This window comes from Lissotriton helveticus, chromosome 1_1 (assembly GCF_964261635.1).
Source record: "Lissotriton helveticus chromosome 1_1, aLisHel1.1, whole genome shotgun sequence".
NCBI lineage: Eukaryota > Metazoa > Chordata > Amphibia > Caudata > Salamandridae > Lissotriton > Lissotriton helveticus.
Genome location: NC_136057.1, coordinates 440,818,937 through 440,844,492, shown reverse-complemented (window position 1 = coordinate 440,844,492; position 25,556 = coordinate 440,818,937). Strand labels below are relative to the sequence as shown.

Here is a 25,556-nt window from a genome sequence, read left to right as displayed (position 1 = left end):
ATCTGGGGCAGTTGTCCCTTCTGTCCTCCGAGTAACGGCTCAACAGATTCGGAGTGAGGTAGGTGCGGTGGAGAAAGTTCAAATGAATGAGTTTAAAGCACGCATTGCATGATACCCGCCGTGTCAAGGCCCCTATGCGCTTCCGCTGCCCCTGGTCCAGTGGCGATCCCAGGTCCACCTCTTAGGCCGCCCATGTCGGCGGCACTGGCGGGACGGAATCACGCTTCATAGCTGCGTACAGCAAGGAGATTAGCCTGCATTCCCTGCCGCAGGACAAGAGAATATGTAAGTTGTGAGTCATTGGAGGTGTCTCTGGACACTGAGGCCAGACCGAGCGTACTATGGCTAGCAGTCCCTGAAAATGTAGATACTGTCCTCCACTAAGGCCAAAGGTCTCTTCCGCCTGCTCATATGTCAGGAAGGTCTCTGCAGGGTACAGATCGGCTAGGACCTCGCAGCCCCCCTCTCTCCATTCACGGAAGGACATGTGTTGTTCCATTTCAACCATGGGTGCCAGTATCCAGATCGGGAGGTCCCTATGAAAGGGTGCCGATCGCAGGATTCTTTCTATAAATCGTTGCCAGAAGCGCGCTGTGGTCCTTACAACGTAGGGCAACGTAACCCTTGCACCCGTCCCGCTCATTAACGCTACCTGGAGCTCCTGCACCGTTGCTCTCCCTGCCAATAGTCGCGTCTCCCAAACATCCGCGCGCTGTGTGCCTTACAACGTAGGGCAACGTAACCCTTGCACCCGTCCCGCTCATTAACGCTACCTGGAGCTCCTGCACCTTTGCTCTCCCTGCCAATAGTCGCGTCTCCCAAACATCCGCGTCTGCAAACCATCTGGCTGCCAGTAGTAGCTGCGCCGCGTAGTAGTATAAATCAAAGCGCAGGGCTTCTAAGCACCCCTCCTCGTAGGAACGCACAACGGTATGGAGAGCCACTCTGCTGCGCCGACCTGCCCAAAGCAGGGATGTGATCAGCATGTTCAGGGTCTGAAAAATTCTAGGTGGAAGAGGGCATAGCGTATTTTGAAGAACATACAGTGTCCTAGGCAGCATCACCATCTTGGCGACGGCCAGTCGTCCCATTAGAGATAGTGGCAGGGTGTTCCAAAAGGACACTGATTGCTGGAGGGACTTAATCACCCAATCAATATCGCGGGCCAGTGATTGTGTCTCTGTTGAGGCCACGTGAATGCCTAAATAACGAAAGCTCTCCGTTCCCAGCGCAGCCCGAGCTCTGATAAGTCCTCCAGGGGCACCGATTCAAGCCCCGACAGCGGGAAGATCAGAGGCTTGTTGCGGTTAAGCCTCAATCCCGACACCTCGCCGAACCGGTCCAGATGATGCAGCAACATCAGAAGCGCCTCTCTCGGGGCTTTCAAGTAAAACAAGGCGTTGTCTGCATACAGAGATAGAACATTGCATGTGTCTCCCATCTGGATGCCCCATGGCATCATCGCAGATCGAATCCGTACGACAAAAGGCTCTATCGCTAGGGCAAAAAGTAGTGGCGAGAAGGGGCACCTCTGTCGCGTGCCCCGTCCCAGCTGCCACTCTTCTGATCTCGCGGCTCCCAGACGTACCCTGGCGCAAGGGGAACTATATCGGATACGAATCCAACGGCGGAAATTAGGACCCAAGCCCATTGCCCGGAGGACCTCCTGCAAGTAGCCCCAATCGACCGTGTCAAACGCCTTGGCAAGATCGATGGAAACCAAGACCGTCTGTTCCTCCCTACCCTGCACCTCATGCTGGATGTGATTCAAGCGCCTCAGGTTCATGGCTGTATTGCGCCCAGGAATGAACCTACATTGGTCCTGGTGTACCAGATGCTCCATATGAGTTGCCAGATATGTGGCCAATAGTTTGGTAAAGATCTTGACGTCCGTATTTATCATGGTAATCAGATGATACGATGAAGGGTCATGTTTGTCACCCCCCGGTTTAAGGATCATGCAAATTTCCCCGTGTCATACTCTGTGGGAGAAACCCGCTCTCGAACGCTTCGAGAAATACTTGTAGAAGGAGACGAGACAGTGTGTCTCCGAACTCATGATAAAATTCCGGTGGGAACCCATCACTCCCCGTCGACTTCGCACGCGGCAAGCGGGCTAGAGCCATACGAATCTCGGCTAGCGTCAGGCCTACATCCAGGTCCTCCCGGGCTGAGTCCGAAAGGGTGGCAGGGTCAAACCTTGTAAATAAGGGAGATAAGAGGCCTCGGAAATATCTGGGTCCGGTGTATATACTCGTCGTAAGTGAGATTGGAGAACCCCGAGGATGTCCTGTTCCGAATAAACCATGTCCCAGTTCAGGTCTCGCAGGGCAACGATACGCTCCGGGGTCTGCTCCTTCCGGAGGATCCAAGCCAGGAGCCGCCCTGACTTGTCGCCCTCCATATGGAGGCGCTGCCTATATTGGCCCAAGGTGTATTTGTCGAGTCGATCAAGGATATCATGTACCCGAGCTCGGGCAGTCTGCTCCTGCACCCTCTGTGGAGCGCCAGGGTCTGCCGAGACTTGGACATGTAGAAGAGTATCCTCTGCCTTCCGGAGATCCTGGAGGAGCTGTTTCCGGACTCCATAGGTGAGTCCCATGCAAGCTCCCCTCACCACCGCCTTTAGGGCCTCCCACTTGGTGGCCAAGGAAATTCCTCTCCCTTCCCAATTAAGGTCCACATAGTCCCCAAGGGCTGTTTCCATGTGTGCTTTCCTCACCTGGTCTCGGAGGATATCCACTGGAATCCTCCGAGGGCGAGTAACTGGGGCCCCCCACTGCACCATGCAGGCTACCGGAGAATGATCTGATAGAAAATGAGCCTGGTGGGTAACATCCACGGACATATTAAGCTCAGCATTCGCCACTAAGACCCTATCTAGGCGACTGTATGTGTTGTGGGTAGGGGAGAAACAGGTATACACTTTCTGTGTCGGTTTTCTTCTGGCGCCAAATATCCACCGCCCCTATATTTTCCATGACCTCCCTGAGCTGTACAGTCATACAGGGTTTTATGCCCTCTAGGGGTGTGGACCTATCCAGGACTGGGTCGATAACACAATGAAAGTCCCCAAACCAAAGGACTGGGTCCTCCAGATCATGGATCAAGACGTCTTGTATGGCCTGAAAGAAGACCGGATCATCCGTATTGGGTGCATATGTATTCAATATGACAACTTCCTGCCATCCAGTTTCGCCCTGAGAAGCAGGTATCTACCGTGAATGTCCGCCTCCACGTATTGGATAGCGAACGGAACCCCAGGTGCCACCTAGATCAGTACCCCTCTGGCATATGTAGAGAAGGATGAATGGAATATCTGACCCCGCCACTTTTTCCCCAACTTCTGTGCTCCTTCATCTACAAGGTGCGTCTCCTGGAGGCATGCATTTGAGACTCCATGTCTACAAAGAAAGGAAAGGACTCTATACCTTTTAGTGCACGTGCCTAGCCCCCTCACGTTCCAACTCATAAACTTATACACTGACCTGACCTGGTCAGTGCCGGTCGCTCCACCCGCCACGTGGCCCACCTGCGTGTGCCCAGTCCCCGTTTGCCGCCGCCACTGCTAGTAACTTTTCTTTTTCACTACTGTGCCCTTGATTGTATTTCTGTTCTCTCCGTGCTGTTGTGCCCCTGACTGTTTTGCCTGCTATCGCCGTTTCCTCCCCCTGTTTTCACTGCTGTGCCCGTGATTGTATTTCTGTTCTCTCCGTGCTGTTGTGCCCCTGACTGTTTGCCTACTATCGCCGTTTTCCTCCCCCTGTTTTCACTGTTGTGCCCTTGACTGTATTTCGTTCCTCTCCGTGCTCCCGCTGACCCACCCCGCTCCCTGCTGCTGCTCCCCCGCGGCCCCACCCCCGTCCCTTCTGCCTCACCTCGCATCGCTCCCCTCCCCACTCGCCACCCCGCTCCCGCCTCCCAGCTGCTCCTCCCTCGCTCCGCCCCCTCCACTCTCCATTTATGGCAGAGTCCGCGCGTACGCGCAGCGTTCACGCCAATGGTGCGCCAAAGGCAAGCCCGTTTGCGCCCGTCCGCGCCTGGACCGCGGCCAGCGCCAGACCCCCTGGCCCCCGCAGATGCCATCCCATCCGCCGGACGTACGACACTGCCACCCTCAGCGCACTCAACACCGGACGCCTCCCCGGCTGCGACCGAGCCACCCCAGGACACACCCACGGACCCTTCACCTGCCAATCCTGCAAGTTCGCCTGCATCCGGACCTGCAACCCACCCGTACCCGCCAAGCACCAACAGCAACCACCTGAAGTGCATCCTGCTCAACACCCGCTCCGTCCACAGACACGCCGTGGAACTATGGAACCTGCTCGACACCACATCCCCGGACGTCGCCTTCCTCACGGAGACCTGGATGAACGCCTCCTCAGCGCCTGACATCGCCATAGCCATCCCGGACAGATACAAAATTACCCGGAGGGACCGCGTCAACCATGGCCATCGTCCACAAGAACACCATCCGCATCTCGACCAACTCCGAAGACACCCTCACAGCCGCCGAACATCTTCACTTCCAGATACACACCGACCCCAAGACCACACTCAGAGGCACCCTCATCTACAGACCCCCAGGACCCCGCGCACAATTCAGCGAAGACATCGCAGACTTCATCAGCCCACACGCCCTCCCCTCCGATGACTACATCCTCCTAGGGGACCTCAACTTCCACCTGGAGAACAACAACGACAACAACATCACCACCCTACTGGACAACCTCGCCAACCTCGGACTCAAGCAACTGGTGAACACCCCCACCCACTACGCCGGACACACGCTTGACCCAATCTTCTCCTCCAGCAAGTACATCTCCTTCAGCCACTCCACCGGACTCCACTGGACAGACCACAGCTGCGTCCACTTCAGCTTCAGAAAGACCACAACTCACCACCTCCCGCAACAGGTTCCCCGCAGGAACTGGAACAAGATCACCACCGACCAGCTCACCGCATCACTGAACCAGAACCCCCCCGCCAGATCAACGGGCCCCAACCAAGCAGCCCACAACCTCGCACAGTGGATCACCAAATGCGCCGACGACCTCGCACCCCTGAAAACCCATCCCAGCAGGCCCGGAAGCAAGAAAGCCCCGTGGTTCAACGACGACCTCAAGAACTCCAAGAAGAACTGCCGCACCCTCGAGAAAGCCTGGCGAAAGAACCCGACCACAGACAACATGACCGCCCTCAAGCACGCCACCTGCAAACACCACCAGCTGATCCACGCCACCAAGAAGACAGCATTCAAGGAACGATTAGACAACAATGCACACAACAGCAAGGAGCTCTTCAGCATCGTCAAAGAGCTCTCCAACCCCAGCGCCGGAAACAACGACATCACTCCATCACAAGACCTCTGCGACTCACTCGCCACGTTCTTCCACAACAAGATCGCAGACATACACAACAGCTTCGGCGAACAGACCAAGCACCCAACCACAGAACCGACGCCCCCCACCACCACCCTCCGCGACTGGACCCCAGTCAACACCGAAGACACCATACGGACGATGAACACCATCCACTCCGGATCACCAACCGACCCATGCCCTCACCACGTCTTCAACAAGGCCGACTCCGTCATCGCACCCCAACTCCGGGACATCATCAACTGCTCCTTCAACACCGCCACCTTCCCGGAGAGCTGGAAGCACGCCGAACTCAGCGCCCTCCTGAAGAAACCATCAGCAGACCCCACCGACCTCAAGAACTACCGCCCCATCTCGCTGCTCCCGTTCCCTGCCAAAGTCATCGAGAAGACCGTCAACGGGCAGCTGGCCGCCTTCCTCGAGACGAACGGATCCCTCGACCACTCACAGTCCGGCTTCTGAGCCAACCACAGCACTGAGACCGCCCTCATCGCAGCCACGGACGACATCCGAACCCTGCTCGACAACGGGGAAGCAGCGGCCCTCATCCTCCTGGACCTCTCCGCAGCGTTCGATACTGTCTGCCACCGCACCCTAGTACAATGCCTCAGCAACGTCAGAATCCAAGAGAAGGCACTGGAGTGGATCATCTCGTTCCTCGCCGGAAGAACCCAGAGAGTCCGCCTCCCCCCGTTCAGATCTGAGGCCACCAAAGTCATCTGCGGCGTACCACAAGGATCATCACTCAGCCCCACCCTCTTCAACGTGTACATGAGCCCCCTCGCAGCCATCGCACGCCAACACAGCCTCAACATCATCTCCTACGCCGACGACACCCAGCTGATCCTCTCCCTCACCAACGACCCCGCCACCGCCAGAACTAACCTACACGAAGGGATGAAAGAAGTCGCCGAGTGGATGAAGAACAGCCGCTTGAAACTAAACTCTGACAAGACGGAAGTCCTCATCCTTGGATCATCACCATCTGCCTGGGACGACTCCTGGTGGCCCCCGGCCCAAGGCAGCGCACCCAAACCAACGGACCACGCACGCAACCTGGGCTTCATCCTGGACTCCTCCTTGTCGATAGCCAGACAAGTCAACGCCGTCTCATCTTCATGTTTCAACATTCTACGCATGCTCCGAAAGATCTTCCCATGGATCCCCACCGAAACCAGGAAGACGGTCACCCAGGCACTTGTCACCAGCCGACTAGATTACGGAAACACCCTCTACACCGGAACCACAGCCAAACTACAGAAAAGACTCCAACGCATCCAGAACGCCTCCGCACGACTCATCCTGGACATCCCCCACCACAGCCACATCTCCGGACACCTGAAAGATCTGCACTGGCTCCCCGTCAGCAAAAGAATCACGTTCCGCCTCCTCACCCACGCACACAAAGCCCTCCACGACCTAGGCCCCAGGTACCTCAACAACCGCCTGACCTTCTACACTCCCACCCGCCAACTTCAATCGACCAGTCACGCCCTCGCCGCCGTTCCACGCATCCGAAGAGCCACCATGGGAGGAAGATCCTTCTCCTACCTGGCAGCCAAGACCTGGATTTCCCTCCCCATCCACCTCCGTCTTACCCAAGACCACCTCTCCTTCAGGAAGCAACTCAAGACCTGGCTGTTCGAGCAGTAGCGGATCCCCCCCCCAAGCGCCTTGAGACCCTCCGGGTGAGTAGCGCGCTATACAAATTTCTTGATTGATTGATTGATTATACCCCATGACTTACAATGTGGTCTACCCCACCATAGTGCTCTATTCACAATGTACATCCCATCTAGTGCCCGAAATGTAATACAAACGATGCCTGCAACATTCCCATTCAACAACCCCTTCCAACATCCCCTCCTCCCCCCACCCACGAGCAATATACCTGCAACAACATAACTTGCCAATATGCCCTTCCCCCGCTGGTGCCAGCCACCCCATTCGCCCAACATGGCTAACCAACTCAAAACTCAGAAAAGAAGGAAAACTCAGACTCCCAGCAAGGCCCACTATCACAGCATTAATACAGGGCTCAAACCGTCCTTCCCGAAAAAAAAACCACCACCTCCCACTCCCCCTCCCTCCATCCCCCCACCTCTGCATTCTCCGCGGAGAGAAGAAGTCTCCCCTATGCATTATCCAGAGTGTATACTCCCTACTGGGGGAGGCCCATCGAGGCCGGGCAGCAGTACCTGCATCATACAGACAAAAAACACGCAAGCACCCAGTCTCCTCAAGATGGATCCGCCGAATCAAGAGTCTTGGCCCCCGCTGTCTCAGGGACCGTAGAATCGGTAGGCGAGATATCCTCAACAGTGACCTGCAGTGTATCTGGGACCAGTACCGATAAACCCCCAGTCTCGGGTGGTTCCGGGCGTAAGGCCCCATCATCACCTACTGTAACTCTGCGCCTCTCCTCACTTTCAGCTGTGTCGAAGCAGCGTCATCGTCTGCTGGCGTGCCTCTTCGGTGGTCGTGTTCCCCAATTGCCGCAGTGCCCCCCCACCCCCGTTCGCCCGGAGGGAGGGCATCTCCCCTGATCTCCAGCCACTCCCAGACTTCTTCCGGGGTTTCAAAGAAATGTGCCTTCCCCTGTGACAGTACAAATCTTAGCCGGGTAGACCAGCATATACTGTAGGTGCATCTCCCGGAGTTTCTGTTTGACTGCCAAAAAGGACTTCCGCTGCTCCTGTACCTGCTGGGTGTAGTCTGGATAGATGGAGACCCTGTTATTCTCAAAGGTGAGGTCCGCAAATTCCCTCGCCGCCCTCAGGATACAGTCTTTGTCTCGGTAATTGAGGATTTTGGCAATGAGGGCTCGCAGAGGCGCTCTGGGTCTTGGCGGCCCTATGAGCCCGCTCAATCACAAAGACCTCCGACAGACCCCTCGGGCATAATTTTGTATGAATCCAGTGCTCCAGAAAGCGCTCCACATTCCCCGCCTCTGCCCGTTCTGGGATGCCAAGGACCCTGATGTTACTGCGGCGTGCACACGACCCACAGCAGGTCCCTGCAGCACGCCCAGGATCCCTCGGACGTCAGGAGGCGCTCAATGTCCGAGGGAGCCTCCCCCAATCCGACCAGTAGACCACAGCGCCAGTACAAGAGGGCCAAAATCGTTCCCACCGCAACGTCCCCAGCCAGCAATCTCACCGTCCTCAGTGACAAGGCGCGTCTCCAGGTCCCAGTCGATTCCCAGAATTCCAGTCTATCCTCTGGATTCCAGTCCTCGCAGGGTCCCCCAACTGCAGCAGGCCCCTCCAGCATCAGGTCGTCACCTCTAGGAACAGTCCCTCAAGCCGTGTTCCAGGCAGGCCCCCGCCTGCGCGACCGTCACTGTGCCAAATCGGGTCCCCAATGCTCCCCTTCGCCCCTGGGACCCAGATGAAGGTGGATCTTCTTCCAGGGGCGTGTTCCGCTTGTCTCAGGGCCCAGTGAGCCGGCCACCCGAGCTGCAGTCTTCGGAGCCTCAGACCAAAACTTCCCAGGATTCAGGGCCCACACGACTCCCCGCGGGTCAGCACCCATGTCCGCCGCTAGGCCCCATCGCCAGCCCAGAGCGCAGTCCACACAGGAGGGCCCCAATGGCAGCGGGCACCTCCTTCTCCGTATCGCTCCCAGCAGATTTTGGGCGTAGGTCCCAGGCAGCGCGAATCTCTCCCCTCACTCCAGCGCCGAGGTGCGTCAGTCCCCGCAGGCCCACCGCAAGGCCCGGCTGAACAGTCTACGATCTCCTGCACCCAGGGGGTTCCAGATGGCTGTGGGCCTCTCCGCCGCAGGATAGCTCCCCCCTCCCAAGGGCCCGAGGACCGTGGGCTCCCGGGGTTCAGTTCGCCTCGGTCCTGCGGGACCAGGCCTCAGACCCCGGCCCTTCAGGATACCAGCTCCGCCCCCGGCCGCTCTCCAGTCTCCCACCAGGCCTCGTTGCTAACGTAGGGCTCGGGTCCGAACGGGAGGGACAGCGAGCACCCCCCAGTCGGTTCCCCCACCAGTAGGACGGCTCTGGTAGTCCGAGCCGGGCGAGCCGCTTCACTCCAGTCAGCGCCAGCCGGTGCGGCAGTTACTTCGGGCGCTCCCGCAATGCCCAACAGGTTTTTCCCAGCGAGCTCCCGCAGTCGAGGCCCCAGATGGCAGCGGGTCTCACTCTCGCAGCGGCGCGCTCTCCGGCCCAGGGGCTTTGGTGTTCGCCGGCGACTCGAGCAAGGGCCGCCACCGTCACGCGAAAGCAGGCCCAGACCCCGGCCTCACGTGAATCCAGCCCCACCTCCGCAGTGCCCGATCCGACTTCTGCGCTCTCCTTCCAGCAGTCAGCCCAGAAATTATACCAGGATGTAGCCCAAGGTTTCCGGTGCTCGTGTACCCCTCTTTGGAGCGAATGATGAGCCCGTAAAGGATCTTTGTACAGGATTATAGTGTCGGCCTGCCAGGAGCCTACGTCCTGTCGGCCATGTTGCTTGGCCACGCCCCCTTGTCCTTTTATATTACTTACTTTGCTGTCCATTGCACCAGGAGTATGTGCTCCAGCCTACTGTGTGTTGTTTTCAGATGTATGGCTTCAAATTGGGGTGTGTGAGTGTATTTACAAACTGAGGTTTGACCCGGTACTGCTAACAATTGACCGGGAGACCTTTGCAGTTATCTTGAAAACCAAGAATACGTTTGTTTGAGCTAGTGCTCGGGTGGAGGTTCATCACGTGAATTTGCTGGCAAAGCAGTTGCTTCTCGAAATAGACAAGCAAACTACAGTGAAAACCGAAATTGATAAAACATCGGGGATGCCAGTTGGCTTGTTTGTGGGGCACATTTTTGTATTATCTTCATATATTGTAATTGCATTTATATAACTCTTCTACCCATGATGAGGCATCAATGCGTTTGTTGGCGAGTAGCACGCTACTCCGGAACCCAAAATGTATTAGTGGTGAATTAGTATTGGGACTTATGAAATTAATTTGAGCGGTGGACATGCTAGTCTGTTCGTTGGATTGAAAAGGATATAGTGGAAGGATAGAAGAGGGAAGGGTTTAGAAAGTGTTGATTTAGATAACAGAGCAGTAGGAGAAAGTTTGGGATGTGAAAGGAGAGATGGAGGAGGGACAAGCCTCAAGTAGTAAACCTACATCCACAACAAATGCCTCCGCCATACTGCTAAACAAAATTAAAAAAATAAACGCTGTGCTGAAGAGAAACCCTGTGAACAGTGCGCAACTGCAAGCAGTACAGTGGAGTACCATTAGAAGGGACATAATACAATTCTATATTATTGTGAGATTATTTCAAATGTAGTTTTATCCCAGAGTTTGCTAGGCAATGTTTTTCTTTTACTGAACAAGGACTTGAATTTCAGTTTTGTTGTTACCAGGGACGTAACAAACTCCCCCTCAGCCCCTGTGGTGGGGCGGGCCCGGTCTTCTCTACTGGAAGGGGGCACCCTCCGCTTGTCTGTGCAGCGTGTATCTCTCTAAAGCAGCTGCAGTGTGATGCCTGCTTTGAGCTGACGCAGTGCTGGCCCCGAACTGAAAAGAAAGAAAATAACGTATTTGTTTCTTTTCAGTCCTATCCTGCCAGGCACCTTTCAGGAGTGGGTGTGGGTCCCTGACAGAAAGCATCCACTTTTTAGAGGGAAAAAGCAGCACAGAATTTACTGGAGTCTCATATTTTAAGATTAGTAAAACTTTATATGAAATAATCTGTATTCATTATTTTTATTTCAATAACTTTATTGGTTTTTCGAACACAAAATAAATAAAAGACAGAGAGCAGAGGAGTAAAAGTACAGCAATTCCTCAAATGTCACCTTGAATAAAGGTAGATGAGATCATTTTACAAGTGATACGGTACAGCCAGTTGAATGAATCAAGCAACTGAGCAGGTGGGGGAACAAATGTTGATTGGTAAGCTAGCCATAATATCAATCTCACACAGGGATAAGCAGTTACGGAATACATAGACAGGTCTGAGAGCTCATATTGGTTTCACAGGTGCAGACTAGTATACTTTAAGTTACACATGTCTAGGTAGTGATCGATGGTTCAAGGACCAATTTTATCCAGTCAATTATTATTAAATGCATATATCACAGCAATGAGAGTCCTGTTGAATATCCTTTAACCTCTTTTCATCATGGAGAGATTCAAGAAAAAAAGCAAACAATAAAAGTAATTAAACTATACTAAAACTCAACTGAAGATATATGGAGAAAGAAAAAGGAGAATAGTAAGTATAAGAGGAGAGTAGAAGTAGGAGGAGAGGAGGAATACGCTCAGGGTCAAAGGGCACACCTATTGACATTGTTGGTTGGTTCAGCGATTAAACCTTATTCTGATAAGGAACCATCACTCAGCCCTAGTTGGATGTTTGTATATGCTGAGGGGACTGCGATTTAGCGTGATGATAATCACGTTTGGGATTGGTATTTCAAGCAGGTTTAAAAACCTTAGATGCTGAGTCAAGCGCTTTCCATATCTTCCTGTGTCTAGGTTTCCAAAGGGAGGTATTTAAGGCGATATTATACTCACCTCTTAAAAATGTTAGCCCTTCTTGTCCTTTTTTTAATAACATTTTCCCCAAACTCTCCCAATTACGCAGAACTTTTTTACACGCCAATGATAGCATTAAGTCAAGCAGAAAGCGGTCATCCTCTCCCAGTAGGTCTGGGTCAAGAAATCCAGCAAATATAAATGATAGCTTTTTAACCGGAGAGATGTTGAATGTCTGGGTAATGTAATTGAAGACTTTATTCCAAAAGTTTTGTAACATAAGACACAGTAGTAGCATGTGTGATAAGTCATCAGTTTGAGAATTGCAGTTCCAGCATTGTGGGGACTGGGTTAGTTTAAGCTTAAGTAGTCTTGCAGGGATCTAGTAAGTCCTATTTATAATCATAAATTTTGTTTGTGAGAGAGTAGGGGAGATTTTGTGTTTGAAAGGCATCATATGAATACGTGACCAGTCAATGGTACGTTTTTTGCTGTTCGATTCTGTCTCCCACTTTGTTACCGTTACTTAAATGATGCTTACCCGGTGAGGGGAGTAGTAATTTATAGATCCTTGATCCCGTGTGGCCCACATTAAACAATTGGGATAGTTTGGAGGGGAGCGAGGGGGTGAGTGAGTAGAATTAGGTTTAGATATCTGTACTTTAAGTTTCAGGAAGTCGTAGAAGTCTAATTCAGTTAAATCTTTCTCCTTCTTTAGGGTAGAGAAAGGAACAGGTGAAGTGTTATTGTAAAGGTCCTTTACAATATTGATACCTTTACGAGACCACTCTTTACAGAATATTGTTTCTTTCTTTATTTTTATCGTGGGATTGTGCGGCACACCTGTGCGTTAAAAGCACCCATTTTTATTTTGGAAAGCGCATCCAGTTGTGTTAAGGATTTTTTAGTGTTTAAAAGTTTATATCTAGAGTGATCCAATTTAGAGGTCTGCATTGTCATAATTGCTGGGAGGGGGATTCCCTTGATAAGATTTAATGCTACATCTAACCATTGAGGTCTGTAATTAAGTTTATCCATAAACAAAGTTGCCTCCTATTTGCACATGTATGCTATTTGGTAATTCCTGGAATTTGCCAAGCCTACCCCTCCAATATTTTTGGCGAGTCTGAGCTTAGATAAAATCCTCGCTTTTATATCTTTGTTTACTTATCATTCGGGGGTCTATTGTAGAACACATTCTAATGTGTTTCCCTCTCACATTATCTGTTTAAAGTATTTACTGATAAGGGTAAAAACATAAAGCTTGGACAGTAAATTCTAGTCATTGCTGTTAATTTCAAAATGTTGCCATTAAAGGATCTGATTGAAACCCAGAGTTCTTATTTTCCTCAAGCATGATTTGAATAACTTTGTATTATGTGGCAGGCCAAAGTTAAAAGCGATATGGAATACATATAGTTAAAAATAATTAACAAATATATACCAATAATATGACTGCAATGAAAAACACAAGTTACCAGCTTTACTGAAATATTTACAAGTGCTTCATGTATTATTTTTGTAAACCAAGATAAAGCCTCTCTTACATTAAAATAAAATTCCAGTGAATTCAATATTTAAGTAACCACATTAAGTTGCAGGATTTTAAAGCAGAAATCGCAACCTTTCTTGTGAGATGAATCTTGTTTTTTAAACCTGGTTCTTGTTATTTTGCTTCTCCGTTATAGACAGGACTACAAGTTCAAGAATGCAATGCATTAGCTACTCATAGCTGAAATGGTAAAATGCGAGGTCACTGTGTAAAGTCTAAGTGATAATTTCTTGTACATATGTTGAGCATGGAAGACTTTTCCTTAATTGTTTTCTCAAAGTAAGTTTGTCTTTTCATACTGGTAGCTCCTATAGCAGGAAGGTACAGCAGCATTGGTTATTTTAGTTTCCAAAATAAAATCCTTTCCTCTGTATAACAAGGGAGTCATTAATACCATGAAAGTATCTAACCGGCTGTGAGGAAGTGGACCAAGCACATGACTTTATTGGGCAGGTAATGATAGTGGCAGGCGGCCATAAGGGAGTAATTGCTAAAAGGGGGTCATGCTATTGTGAGAGGTCCAAATTATGTCAATCTGTATTGCTAGGTACAATTTCTGACACAATTAGGGTTAGTTACCCCCAAAGGGTCTTTGAACATGCATCGGGGGGGGGGGGGGGGGGAAATCCTGCTACGTGTGCATAAACATTACCTGCTTGGGCCAAAGACAACATTTTCACTAAGTTGTCAGTCAGAGTGTCACAAGTGAGGCTTGAAAATGTCATACAAAAGCTGCTGCAAACAATGAAATGTCACTCATAAACTGACTCAAGATTGGTAGTCCTGTTTTACATAGTTAAGTGTAGGCATGGTGCCCCTGCATATGTAATAAACTAAGGGGAGGAGTTCTGTACGGACATGATATATATTTTAATCCAAGGAGATGCCTTGAAAAGGTGACAGCATCTCTTAAACTGAATATGAACCCCTCAACAATTAATTTACATTTTTTGCCAAGGCCATTGGAATTTTGCAGTATGGAAGGACCAAATTATGTTACAGCATATTACCAATCCCTGCTTTGGACATTACATACATCTGCATTATGTTCTCTATGCATTTTATTACATGCGATGTTTAAAATACCACTAGCCAGACTATCATTGGCGTCCCTAGAAGTGAACATCAGGGGGTGGGGGATCACACATTTAATCAGATAAGCTGGTGCTACACCTGGGCACTCAGAATACGGCTTTAAGTTGAAAGGGGAACTGTCAGTCTCATAGAATGGGAGTTCTGTGAATTTATGATAGATTGATTTGCTTTGCCAAACTAGAAATAGCTTGCTTAATCTACACCACTAGATTGAATTTGCATCTGCACATCCCTTACAAACCTACTCCCCTATTTAGGGGTCAATGAGGGGAACATTCGCTCAGCCCCTAAAGTTACATTTTGTTAATATAAATAATATTAGTATTATAAAAAGTATGAACACAGCTCGGATTTTAGTGTTCATGTATGTAGAGTATGCTCATCCCACAAGGATAACTTTTTTTCTCTTTGACACTAAACGTATCATGGAAACTATTGGTGAAGTGATGTGAATGCAGGCGGCAAAGGTGAAGTTCTTCTACAGGGCTGTTGGTGAATGCGAGGGATTGGCACCGTAGGGGCCCCCCATCACCATTCCTTTCAGAGGGGCCCGCTAAGCTTTTGTTACCCCACTGGCTGTTACCTTTTATCTCTCTGCTTTTATAAATGAAGCAAGAAGGAAATGCATGATTTGAGCCTCCATTGTTGTCTTAAAGTTACACTGAAATCTTGGTATTTTGGTATTTGGTATTTGGTCCGCTGAATGCACTATTTTCGCAATTGCCCTCCTTTTTTGTTCTGTTTTACAGATATCTTCTCAATTAAATTTCATATATTTCAGGTGAAATAGTCTATTTCCCTACTGCACATGAGGGCATTATATTTAATTTCACCATAATGCATTTCCTGCAGACTCACAAAATGGAATGCATTATTGGCTTTACAACGTGGTATCCTTCATGGGCTTCGACTCCCCCCAAGCAGATAGCCTTCAATAATGAGATGTCATGCTTTGTGGGACCGGGGTTTGATAGTGACTGGATTTGTTTTAATAATGTTCAACATTAAAATATGATATTGTAACCCTGAGATGGTGGCGAATATACATGTTTCATTTATATATAGAAGTATACTTGTAATCTCTCTCGGCTCTGCCAGTTCTGTTATTTATAGATCCATAGGCGATCATGTCAGAAAAAAGATTACCTACTCTGTATATTTGCCGAGTGCAGTGCCTCTATACCCGTAATCAGAGAGCTCAAGTTACCCTTTTCCATGCAGGCACAACTCATCCAATCCATCGGTTTTTGTTGTTGCGTTTTTGGAAATTGTAGTCCTGTATATCCCATTAGAATGCCAGGACAACAAGTTCCAGAATCTGTGGAACAGCTACTCACACATGAACCTGCTAATTTGAGAGATCTGTCTTAATTACTTTTTCACTTTGCCCTGTCTTCCTCCTATCTCATGCAGCTCTTTGCTACTAATAGGACTTTGCTGTTGTATGTCTTGCCTCTCACAACATTCAACAGCAAGTATTAGTAGCTGCTGTAATCCGTACTGAATATACAGCAGCCTGTTTAATATTGACTTTTAGCCGTTACAACAAAGAATTCATTTTCCTATAATAACTCAGCCATTTGGCTTTGCCAATGCTTGATTCCTATATCACCTTATACAGTGAAGGATGCAAGGCTCTGTGACAGCAGACTGGCTTCAGTTCAGGTTATACAACCTCCATTGTATGTGATGGTTTATATTCTAGTGTACTATTTATTTTCTTTAAGACATCTGATAGGTAGCTCAAGGTCACTGTGGAGTTACTTTTAAAATATCCATATCCCACATATTTACAACTTAAAGCACACTCAGATATGTTGATTCGCCCAGAATCCCATCATTTTTGGTTTCTTACCAAAACCAGCATTTGTTTCAGGTTCCAAGATCAGCTACTTAAACACTCGACCTCATCTCCTGGGCGGCTTTCACCCCTTTACAGCATAGCATTTCAGGCTAGAATGATGTCAAAATTAAAGTCATTCATGATTTTGAAATATTTCATTTTTTTGTAATATTAATCAATCTATTTGTAAAGATGCGAATTCGCCGAATGTGGAATGATGCTTGTAAGGATACTATGCAACTTTTTCTACTTACAGTGACAAATACACTTCATTTGTCGTGCCATGTGCTGGGACTGCCTTCTATGCCATTTAAAAAAAAAACGTTGTTAGTATTCAAGTATGCCATATGTTACAGGCAGGATTCTGCATAAAAAGAAAGAGCATGGACATGAATGCTGTCCTGTTTTCCATATGTGAAACTGAATAATTCGTCCTCAAGTAGAACTCACCAGTAGCAGCAGTAGTGGATAGGCGCTCTGAAATAAACATGCAGTGTACCCTAACATAACATACCAGATTGTGATCGGGGCTAAGGCAATTTAAGAGGACTGGGTGGAAGTAAGAGGGTGACACATTGGAGGTAGGGGTAATAAAGAGGGTAGGGCCCACTTGGTGCCACTTTTGATGATGCTTCTGTGCTGTGGGTGATAAGCATGGGGCCTGTAGCGGGCCTCATTTAGGTCACAATGCCCATGAAGACACTCATGCCTGCCATAGCACCGCTCAGGCGTACATTGGGGAGGGGTCTCTAGAAATCACTGCAAGAGATCTACGACTTTGTATGGTGGACATTGAGTTTGCTAGGGATATTCTTTGGTGGTGTTATTTTCTATTCAGGCTGCCTCTCTTTGCTCTTGTCTTCAGCGGTTTAGGGTGTCTTTAAAAAACTTCTATACCTATACTTAAGTAATGCTTCAGTAATCACAGCCCCATTACCCCCCCTGTCAAAAAGTGCTGTACAAAATCCAGATACAACCACTAGTGCATGCCTGCCAAACCTATCGCCCTGCTACTTTTCTTTTGTTTGGGTTATTCCTCTGGCATGTTATGAGCTTGTTGTATGCAAGAAGGTGGCATACTAGGCAGATTTTTGGAACAATTCTAAGGGTATCTATGGTTTTGCCCTGGTTAACTACCAACTGGCTCCATGTCTTGAAATCGGTGATTCATCTGGGAATTTAGTTGCAGTGTAATAAAAAATATGTTGCCCATTTATTGGCAATTAATGGTAAACACAATTTTAGATTTCTCTTTTGTATATTTCCTCACACCACTTACACAAGCCTGCATCAATGCGCTTTCTCCTTTAGTCCAGTTTCAGTTTGTGTTTGCATGGTCAATTAAAACCATTTACAAATCTATTTAATAAAAAAATTATTCACAAAGCAGCTTTCATAACCTGTTCCTCTTTAAAAGGTGGTCCAACGTAAAAAGAAACATTGGTCCTGTAACAAAAAGTTCTAGATTAACCAATGTTCTTTTGTAACAGATGTATCCACCCAGCATCACCTTAGTTGGAAAGAATATGTACCTATGTCCTACATCCAGGTCACAAGGACCACCTTGAGCCAGCCCCGACTATTTGGCTTAGACCACTTTGGTTAATTTAAATCCTAGTTTATTATCCCATATTAAATATGGGGCTACAAGTCTAAACATGGAGAATGGCGTTGGCTAGACTGTGGCTGACCGAGACACTCGTGACATGGAGCCAGTTGGAAGTTATGCTCTGATGGGCAGTATTCAAGAGCAGGAGCCCATGTAGATATTTAGACCACTTCCTGTTATGCAGAATTATCCAGGCGTACATGTCTTCAACATGCTCAGCAAGAATAGCTTGACATTTTTACATCTTTCTGTGGATTAAGTGTTTGGTTTACTCATGACCATGGCAGAAATTGGGAATACTTTCTGGAGGCTGCTGATGGGACTGGTGGTTCTGACTTGGATACTATAATGGGAAGTTGGCCTCTCCAGCTCAACAGGAAGTGTGCTACCAACTGGAAACTCATTTTTCAGACATTGTTTGTTTTAGAAATAGAACAGGTTGAACGGGTAGTAAAGACTAACACGTTAGACTTTTATGTTTCAAGTTTCTATGTCGATTTGCAAAAACATTTCCATCATCGTGGTCATTACATCACTAACTGGTTCCGTCCATCTGTTAATTAATGATGTATTCTTCTCATGCATGCATACATTTCTGACAAATTGTTTTCCAGCAAGGATTTATTGAAGTACCTTTCTGGGTTAATAGTCGAGGTAATGGTGGGGGTCCAAGGATATTAAAGAGGTTAAATTAATAAGCACAGAGAACAACGCGATTCAAAATTGTAGAGAAATATGTAGATTATTGCTGGTGGAAGGCCGACTTTGATGATTCCAGGGTTCACCTCCACGGTTCAGCCAAAACAAACAATTTAAGTGTACCTTTCTCTGTAATAAACAGAGTACATAAAATGTTTTCGCTCTGTCTGTTGATACGAATTTGCACTCATATTTTTATTTCTCATTTGTTTCAGCCGTTCGCTGTGGCCTCCAGTTTCTTGGAAACATTGCATCAGGAAATGGGGATTCCCAAAATAGCATTTGGAAGTGTGCTTTTCCAGATCTTTTCTTGTAAGTGTTGACATGCACCTTTTCTAACATGTCGTTTATATTGACTTTTTACATATGGTATTTTCAGCGCTGCTAGCACTACAATCCTTTGTGGCATGTGGGCTGTTTAATGTGGAGTCAGTGGTTCCTGTCCAATAGGGTGTGACTTGATAGTTTTTACTGCCTTGGCGCTTAATGTAATGAAATGACCCTACGTGGCCCTAAAACACCAGGCATGGCAATGTACTTCAGCGCTTTGACTTTTATTTATTCAGTTTTAAGCATCGGTATCAGAACTGCTACACGTTGAATATTGTTAACATAGTAGTGGTATGTGGGGCGAGTTGATATTTCTCTATGTGGTTATCAGTGAGTTTGTGGCCCAGCATGGTGATGGAAAATAAAACTCTGTTCATCTTGTATGGGTTTAAACTGTATTCAAAGTGGACTGAGCTTTGAGATTTCATGCAATCAGACAATATTTTCTGTGCAGCGAATACGATTGAGTGAGCGATGGTCGTAGATGAAGTGAGATAACGTGGAAAATGTATGTGGTACAGAATATCCACATTCCTTAAAAAAACAAGAAATCTCATTTATTCGCAATGTGATGGATAAAGAAAATACAAAATGATGGGTGTGATGGTTGTGATAGCACTTTCGCACGATGAAGGAGCCCTAATCAGTTGTTGAATACACTTCGTGTCCAAATTGTATGATATCCCGGCTATCTTATCACATTCTCAAATCATATTAGCTGATTTCATAGGAAGACACTCAATTTCTACAAAATGGAACTGTAGGGATGTAATTGTCTCCTGCGTGTCTCTGGAGAGTGTGTGCCCCATATCTGCTTTAGACTGCTAGGAAAGTCACAGCATGTGTTACAAGGGTTCAGGTTGTAACTTTGTAAAAGAAAAAACACAACATATTAAGTCTAACGTGTTTACTGCAAAATAGCCAGCAAGCAATCAGAAATAATACAAGGCAATTATAATTTCAATACAGCAGAGCTTCACTCCAAATTAGTTGGAGTATATTATGCTAAAATCCATATGATTTATACATATTTCATACATATTCCCCAATGCAAGTGAATAGGAGCACAACCAGGTTATAAATAAACAACTTAAAGATGACTGCTACTGAGCAGGTGCCAGAATCGTCTCGTGGGAAGGAATGTGAGACATTCTTGACAATATATAACAAGTAACACTAACAGGAGTTGATTCCGCTACTTTCTCGAGACATTGATTCATTGTGCCAACCTCAAAGTGAGACTACATTTTACTAACCAAGTTCAGTAAATGTGCAGTTGTACAACATGTTATATGTCTGCAGCACATTTAGAATGTATATAAATGCACAGGAATACTAAGATTTCAGTGGTCTTTAGCTGCTTAACCTCAGCGACAATTCCGCGGCGGTTTAGGGGAGTGGGCGGGGCCGCATCGGGCAACGGAGGTAGTGCTCACAGCGGCCGTTGGGCAACGAATGCAGCAAAGGGTTTAAGTTGGTATATGACAACATAGCAAGGCACATAAGAGCACTGATGTTTTCACAGTTCACATATGTTTCAAAGCACATATCGGTGCTAAATCCATTTTCTCCACATCAGTGAACGAAACAGGCATGAATGTTCCTTGAGGACCTCCCATGTCAAGGTAAGAGACTTCCGAGCAGGGAATGGAGAGGGTTACAGATACAAATATGGCATCAACCATTACAGTTCTTCTAAAGCTCGGCAAAAAACCCAAACTATAAAGTTCCTATCACCTCAATACACACCTTAATAATGACATGAAAATCTTTACCAGGATTTGGTCACTAGATTACACCAGGTTTGGCAGACACTGGTTTTTCTGCTCAAGATAGAAATTGGGCTCAAACAACAAACATGTGACAATACACGTTTGGCAGTAAACCTCATTCAGTTGGTGAAGATCCAAAATATGACAATGGTCCTCTCACTTGACACGGAGAAGGCCTTTGATGGGGTAGACTGATGCTTCGTCTCTGAAGTTCTGGTCAGAGCATCTCTAGGTCTGACCATGACACTCAATTTCTTAACCAATTTTAGACAGCAAGGACCCGCATCAGGATTAATGACAAAGTATCACAGTGAATCCCTCTTAATAAGGGCACAAGGCAGAGGTGCCCCTTGTCCCCTCTTGTCTTTGCCCTCATGATAGTACCATTAATACAAAATGGAAACGATAACCAGTTAATCAAGGGCTTCATGACTACATTTGGGACATGTAATCTTTGGGGATTACATCTAATGTTTCCTAACAGATCCAGTTACCACAGTACCAACACTGGTTGCGGACGAAGGATTTCTTCTGAAATGTCTGGATTAAAGGTTAATGTCTGTAAATCATTGGGGATGGGCTTTGCTGACCTGACTCGCATCACACTCCCCTAGCTAATAAGGGATGGCTTCCAGTTCATTGAAGGCCTGCTACCATATCTTGGTGTCTAGATACCCAACAAATGCTCCGTTCTATACCTGAGCGATGTTTCACTAATGTTGGACATGCTCTTTAAATACCTATACATATGGGGCAAGCTGGATTTGTCCTGGTTCTGCCATATCAACATTTTCATGAGGAATTTTCTTTCCATCTTCTGTTTTTGGTACAGACTCTCCCCCTAAAGGTTCCCAAAAATATACTCAAAGATATTCAATCTTATCTTCTCTAGCTTGTGTGGGAAAGCAGTAAATTCAGGGTCACAAGGTCAGAAGCTGTTTGATTCCTTAGAGAGCGATTTACCTGTGGAGGAACTTGCGACTGCTATTGGCGACATTAGATCAGGCAAACCTATGGGCCCTAATGGCCTTCCAATAGAACTTTTTAAGCTGGTGTCCTCCAAGATAACACCTGCTCAGTCAAGCTTTATGCCCGGTCGTAATACTGCCCTCAACCTCCGGAGACTCCATGGGGTGATGGGGAGAATTAATACCATTTTAGAAGATACAGCACTGCTATCACTCGATGCAAAAATGGCATTTGACACCATTGAGTGGCCCTATTTATTTGCCCTTCTCGAACGTCTTGGGTTTGGTCCTCACTTTATGCAGTGGGTTAAACTACTGTATACCGGTCCTACAGCGCAGGTGGTAGTTAACCAGCACACCTCTCGCAGCATCCTCCTAGAAAGGGAGACAAGGCAGGGCTGCCCCCATCACTTCTCATATTTTCTTTGCTACTGGAGCCATTAGCGACCCTATGATTAGAGGACTGAAGTGGACAGACCAGCACGAGGATAGAATTTCCCTCTATTCTGACGATGTCCTGTTATACGTGGCAGCTCCTTCTGCCTCGATCCATAGAATATTGCACATCTTTGCAATTTTTAGCGTCCACACCGGCTACACCAACATTTGGACGAAATCTGTCTTGTTCATGCCGCAGGGTCCAGTGCCGCGGATGCCCAAAGGCATCAGTATCACGGTTGCCACTGAGGGCTTTTGCTATCTTGGCATCAATATCACTCCGCACCCGGCCTGCTTTTATGATACTAATCTTCAGCCTCCCTTGGTCAGGCTTCGGAAAGATGTACTTCACTGGCGCTGTTTAAGATGCTGGCCTTCTCTCGATTTCTATACATTCTGCAGAACACACCCCACTGAGTCCCCGATGCCTATTTTACCAGCGTGGAGTGTGAGGTTCGATCCCTCTTATGGGATGGAAAAAGCCCACGTATAGCGACCCACAAATTGACCAGAGGGTGGTACGGTGGGGGGATTGCATTACCCGATCTGAAGGAATATTACTGGGCATCCCAGATGGCGGTGGTCAACCAGTGGGTCTTCACCCCGCTGTCTGAACCGGCATATCGCACGGATAGATGGGTGATGGCTAAGGGGGATACCGGCATGCACTTTCTACTAACCCCCAAAAGACAACATCTCACCGGCCCCACAGCACACACAGTGGCAATTTGGCAGAGTGCGACAAAGAAATAGGGTTGGCATAAGAAACTAACACTGCGCACCCCCTGTGGGTATATTGAGTAGGTGCCCGGGTTTTGACAAGTGGGATTTAATTGGCATCTCCTCAGTAGGGGACTTTGGAAACGGAATGCAGTGATCTCATTTGCTGACCTTCAAAAAGGATATCAGTTGGCTGAATCTGAAACATTTTGCTATCTCCAAATCAGACATGCACTCACCACTGCTGCTGACAGCGGTGAGACCCTCCTTGGGGCCTCCCCGCTGGAAGACAGGCTTCTTACGGACCCCCTAACAAAAAAAGCAATCTCACTTACCTATTGCAAACTAATAAACAACAAGCCCGAGCCATTGGTGCGTCTCCGACAGTTGTGGGAGACTGACCTGGGATACTTTGAAGATGACGATTGGCAGGAAGCCCTTACCTCTAGGAAGGTTGCCATCCCCATGTGACTATGTCTCATCCAACTTAAAATTCTGCATAGGATCTACCTCTCAGGACACATTCTAGTCAGGATGGGCAGCCAGTCGGACCCTAGTTGCCTTAGAGGGTGTGCAGACGAGGGTACCTTCTTCCATACAATCTGGGAGTGCCCAAAACTTCAGCCTTATGGGGGAAAATTGTCTCTATTTTGGCGCCAGTGAGTAGGAAAAGTACTGTTCACTCCCCGCGGTTGTGTCTATTGAATGTGTGGGAGGCCACGGACCTCACTCAAACAGAGCATATATTGGTGTCCCTGGGTTTTGTCCTTGCTAAAAGAAACATAGCTCAGGGGTGGGGGACCGGAGATCTATCTTTATACTCACAGTGGGCCAAAGACTTGGACAATGCCATGATTGCGGAGAAACATAGAGGTTGTCCATCGAAATGGGATCACAAGTGGGCGAAATGGAATAAGTTCCGGGGTGACATATGTATCTCTCCTTCGGTTGAACTGCGGAAAAATTATCTGGATATTGACCTTCCCATTGATTAACGATGTAGTGTGTACTGACTTGGTCTGTGAATGTATCCATCTGCCTGTTCTTCATCTACTATCACAATGTGGCTTTGTCATTACTCACTGTACCATCGCAACTGTTTAATAAAAAAAGAGAATACAATAAAATAAAGAATCCATTTGAAGGTGGCTTGTAATTTCCAAATGTACCACTCTATGTCATGGAGGCACAGCTCTGGCCAGTATTTGAGTACATGGGGTCCAGCAGAACAAAACCATTGCCAGCTGTCGAAGAATCAGTCTATCCCATCGCCCTCCGGCACTTGCTATGGCTGCCTCCACGTCATAGGCCTAAGTCTTAACATTCACCCCCAGTCAAGAGATCTCGGTTAAATTCATCATTCTTTTGATCACCATTCTAAGTATATTAGAAGCAGCAGGGCAAGCTTTCCTAACACAATAAAAGCAGATTGATTAATGGAAATGTGAGTGACTGGGGGTCTGCTTGTGAGTGGGACAGAGTACAAAGGTATGAAAGAGTGCAAGAGATATAGTAAGAATGTGTGCATGAGAGTGTGTGTATGTGTGTGAGTGTATGTGTCTTATGCATGCAAGTTTTCTGCTGGTCTGGCCTACTTGAGGTTATTCTTGCCTTACAGACAAGGGTACTGATGGCATAAGGATGAATGGGCGGTGTTACCTATGACAAACTGCGGGCCCTGACATGCTTATATGAGGACACCATCAGTGGCTGTGGGGACTCGAATTGTCTAACTGAGAAAGCTGCAAACTCAGTCATACCCAGCAACAGGTACACAGAACACGTGCCACCACACCTGGCTGAAGGCCCTGACATGATGCCCATAATTCTTAGCATATGGGGTAGATCCATAGTAAAATGTTGGAACTGTGATTTGTGGTAACTCGTCATAAGATTTCCTGTACTCATTTTAAATGGGGTGTCAATGGCCAAATACTGACCCTGACTGCCAGCTGTGTGAGACAGAAGGACTACGAGTACCATCAGCCCCTGGGCACTCTACATCGCAGGGAGCACCTGAGGCTCGTTAGCCTCTCCGCATTTAACAACTTGCAGCACCCGCTGGCGCGGGTGCCGCTGCGCTGTTGGGGCTAAGCGCGGACTCTGCTGCTGTGCTCACCTGTGGGGGCTGTGACGCCGTTCCAAGAGGCGATCCTCACTGGGGGCTCGAAGTCAGGACGAACGCTACCTCGCCTTGCGCCCCCACTGCCAGCTGTGTGAGACAGAAGGACTACGAGTCCCATCAGCCCCTGGGCACTCTACATCGCCGGGAGCACCTGAGGCTCGTTAGCCTTCTTCCCCTGTCGACATATAATCAACTACCTTCTGCGCGATGCGGGACGCGCGCGGGCGGGCGCCGGGCTTCGCCCGGGCCAATGGCGGGCCCGTCTGAGCCCATCCGAGACTGTTGAGGCTGGGCTGGGCCGACCCCCTTGGTTAAAACATTTAATATTGTTGGAGGTACTTGTACACGACCTAAGTGGCAAAGAAAGCGAATTATACAAGTGGTTTGTGGTAAGCTCCACCTGAACTGTTCCTAGTTAAGATTGTATAGGAAAATAGCCAGAAGTTGTAAGGCACCATTTTATTATTTTATTGACTGTAATTGATCATTGTGTATAGTAATTTCAAAAGCTTTTTCTTTCTTAACACATATCTCGG

General features: G+C 47.9%; 1 protein-coding gene across 3 annotated transcripts in view; it reads left to right on the top strand.

The window, feature by feature from the left end:
* LOC144811058 (ataxin-10-like) overlaps positions 1–25,556 on the top strand; it is a 1,101,028-nt gene that overhangs the window by 380,854 nt on the left and 694,618 nt on the right. For all 3 annotated transcript variants that reach the window (XM_078673828.1, XM_078673826.1, XM_078673827.1), the window contains one exon: positions 18,883–18,979. In XM_078673828.1, coding sequence (XP_078529954.1) covers positions 18,883–18,979 — 97 coding nt within the window. The remainder of the gene's footprint in view (positions 1–18,882; positions 18,980–25,556) is intronic.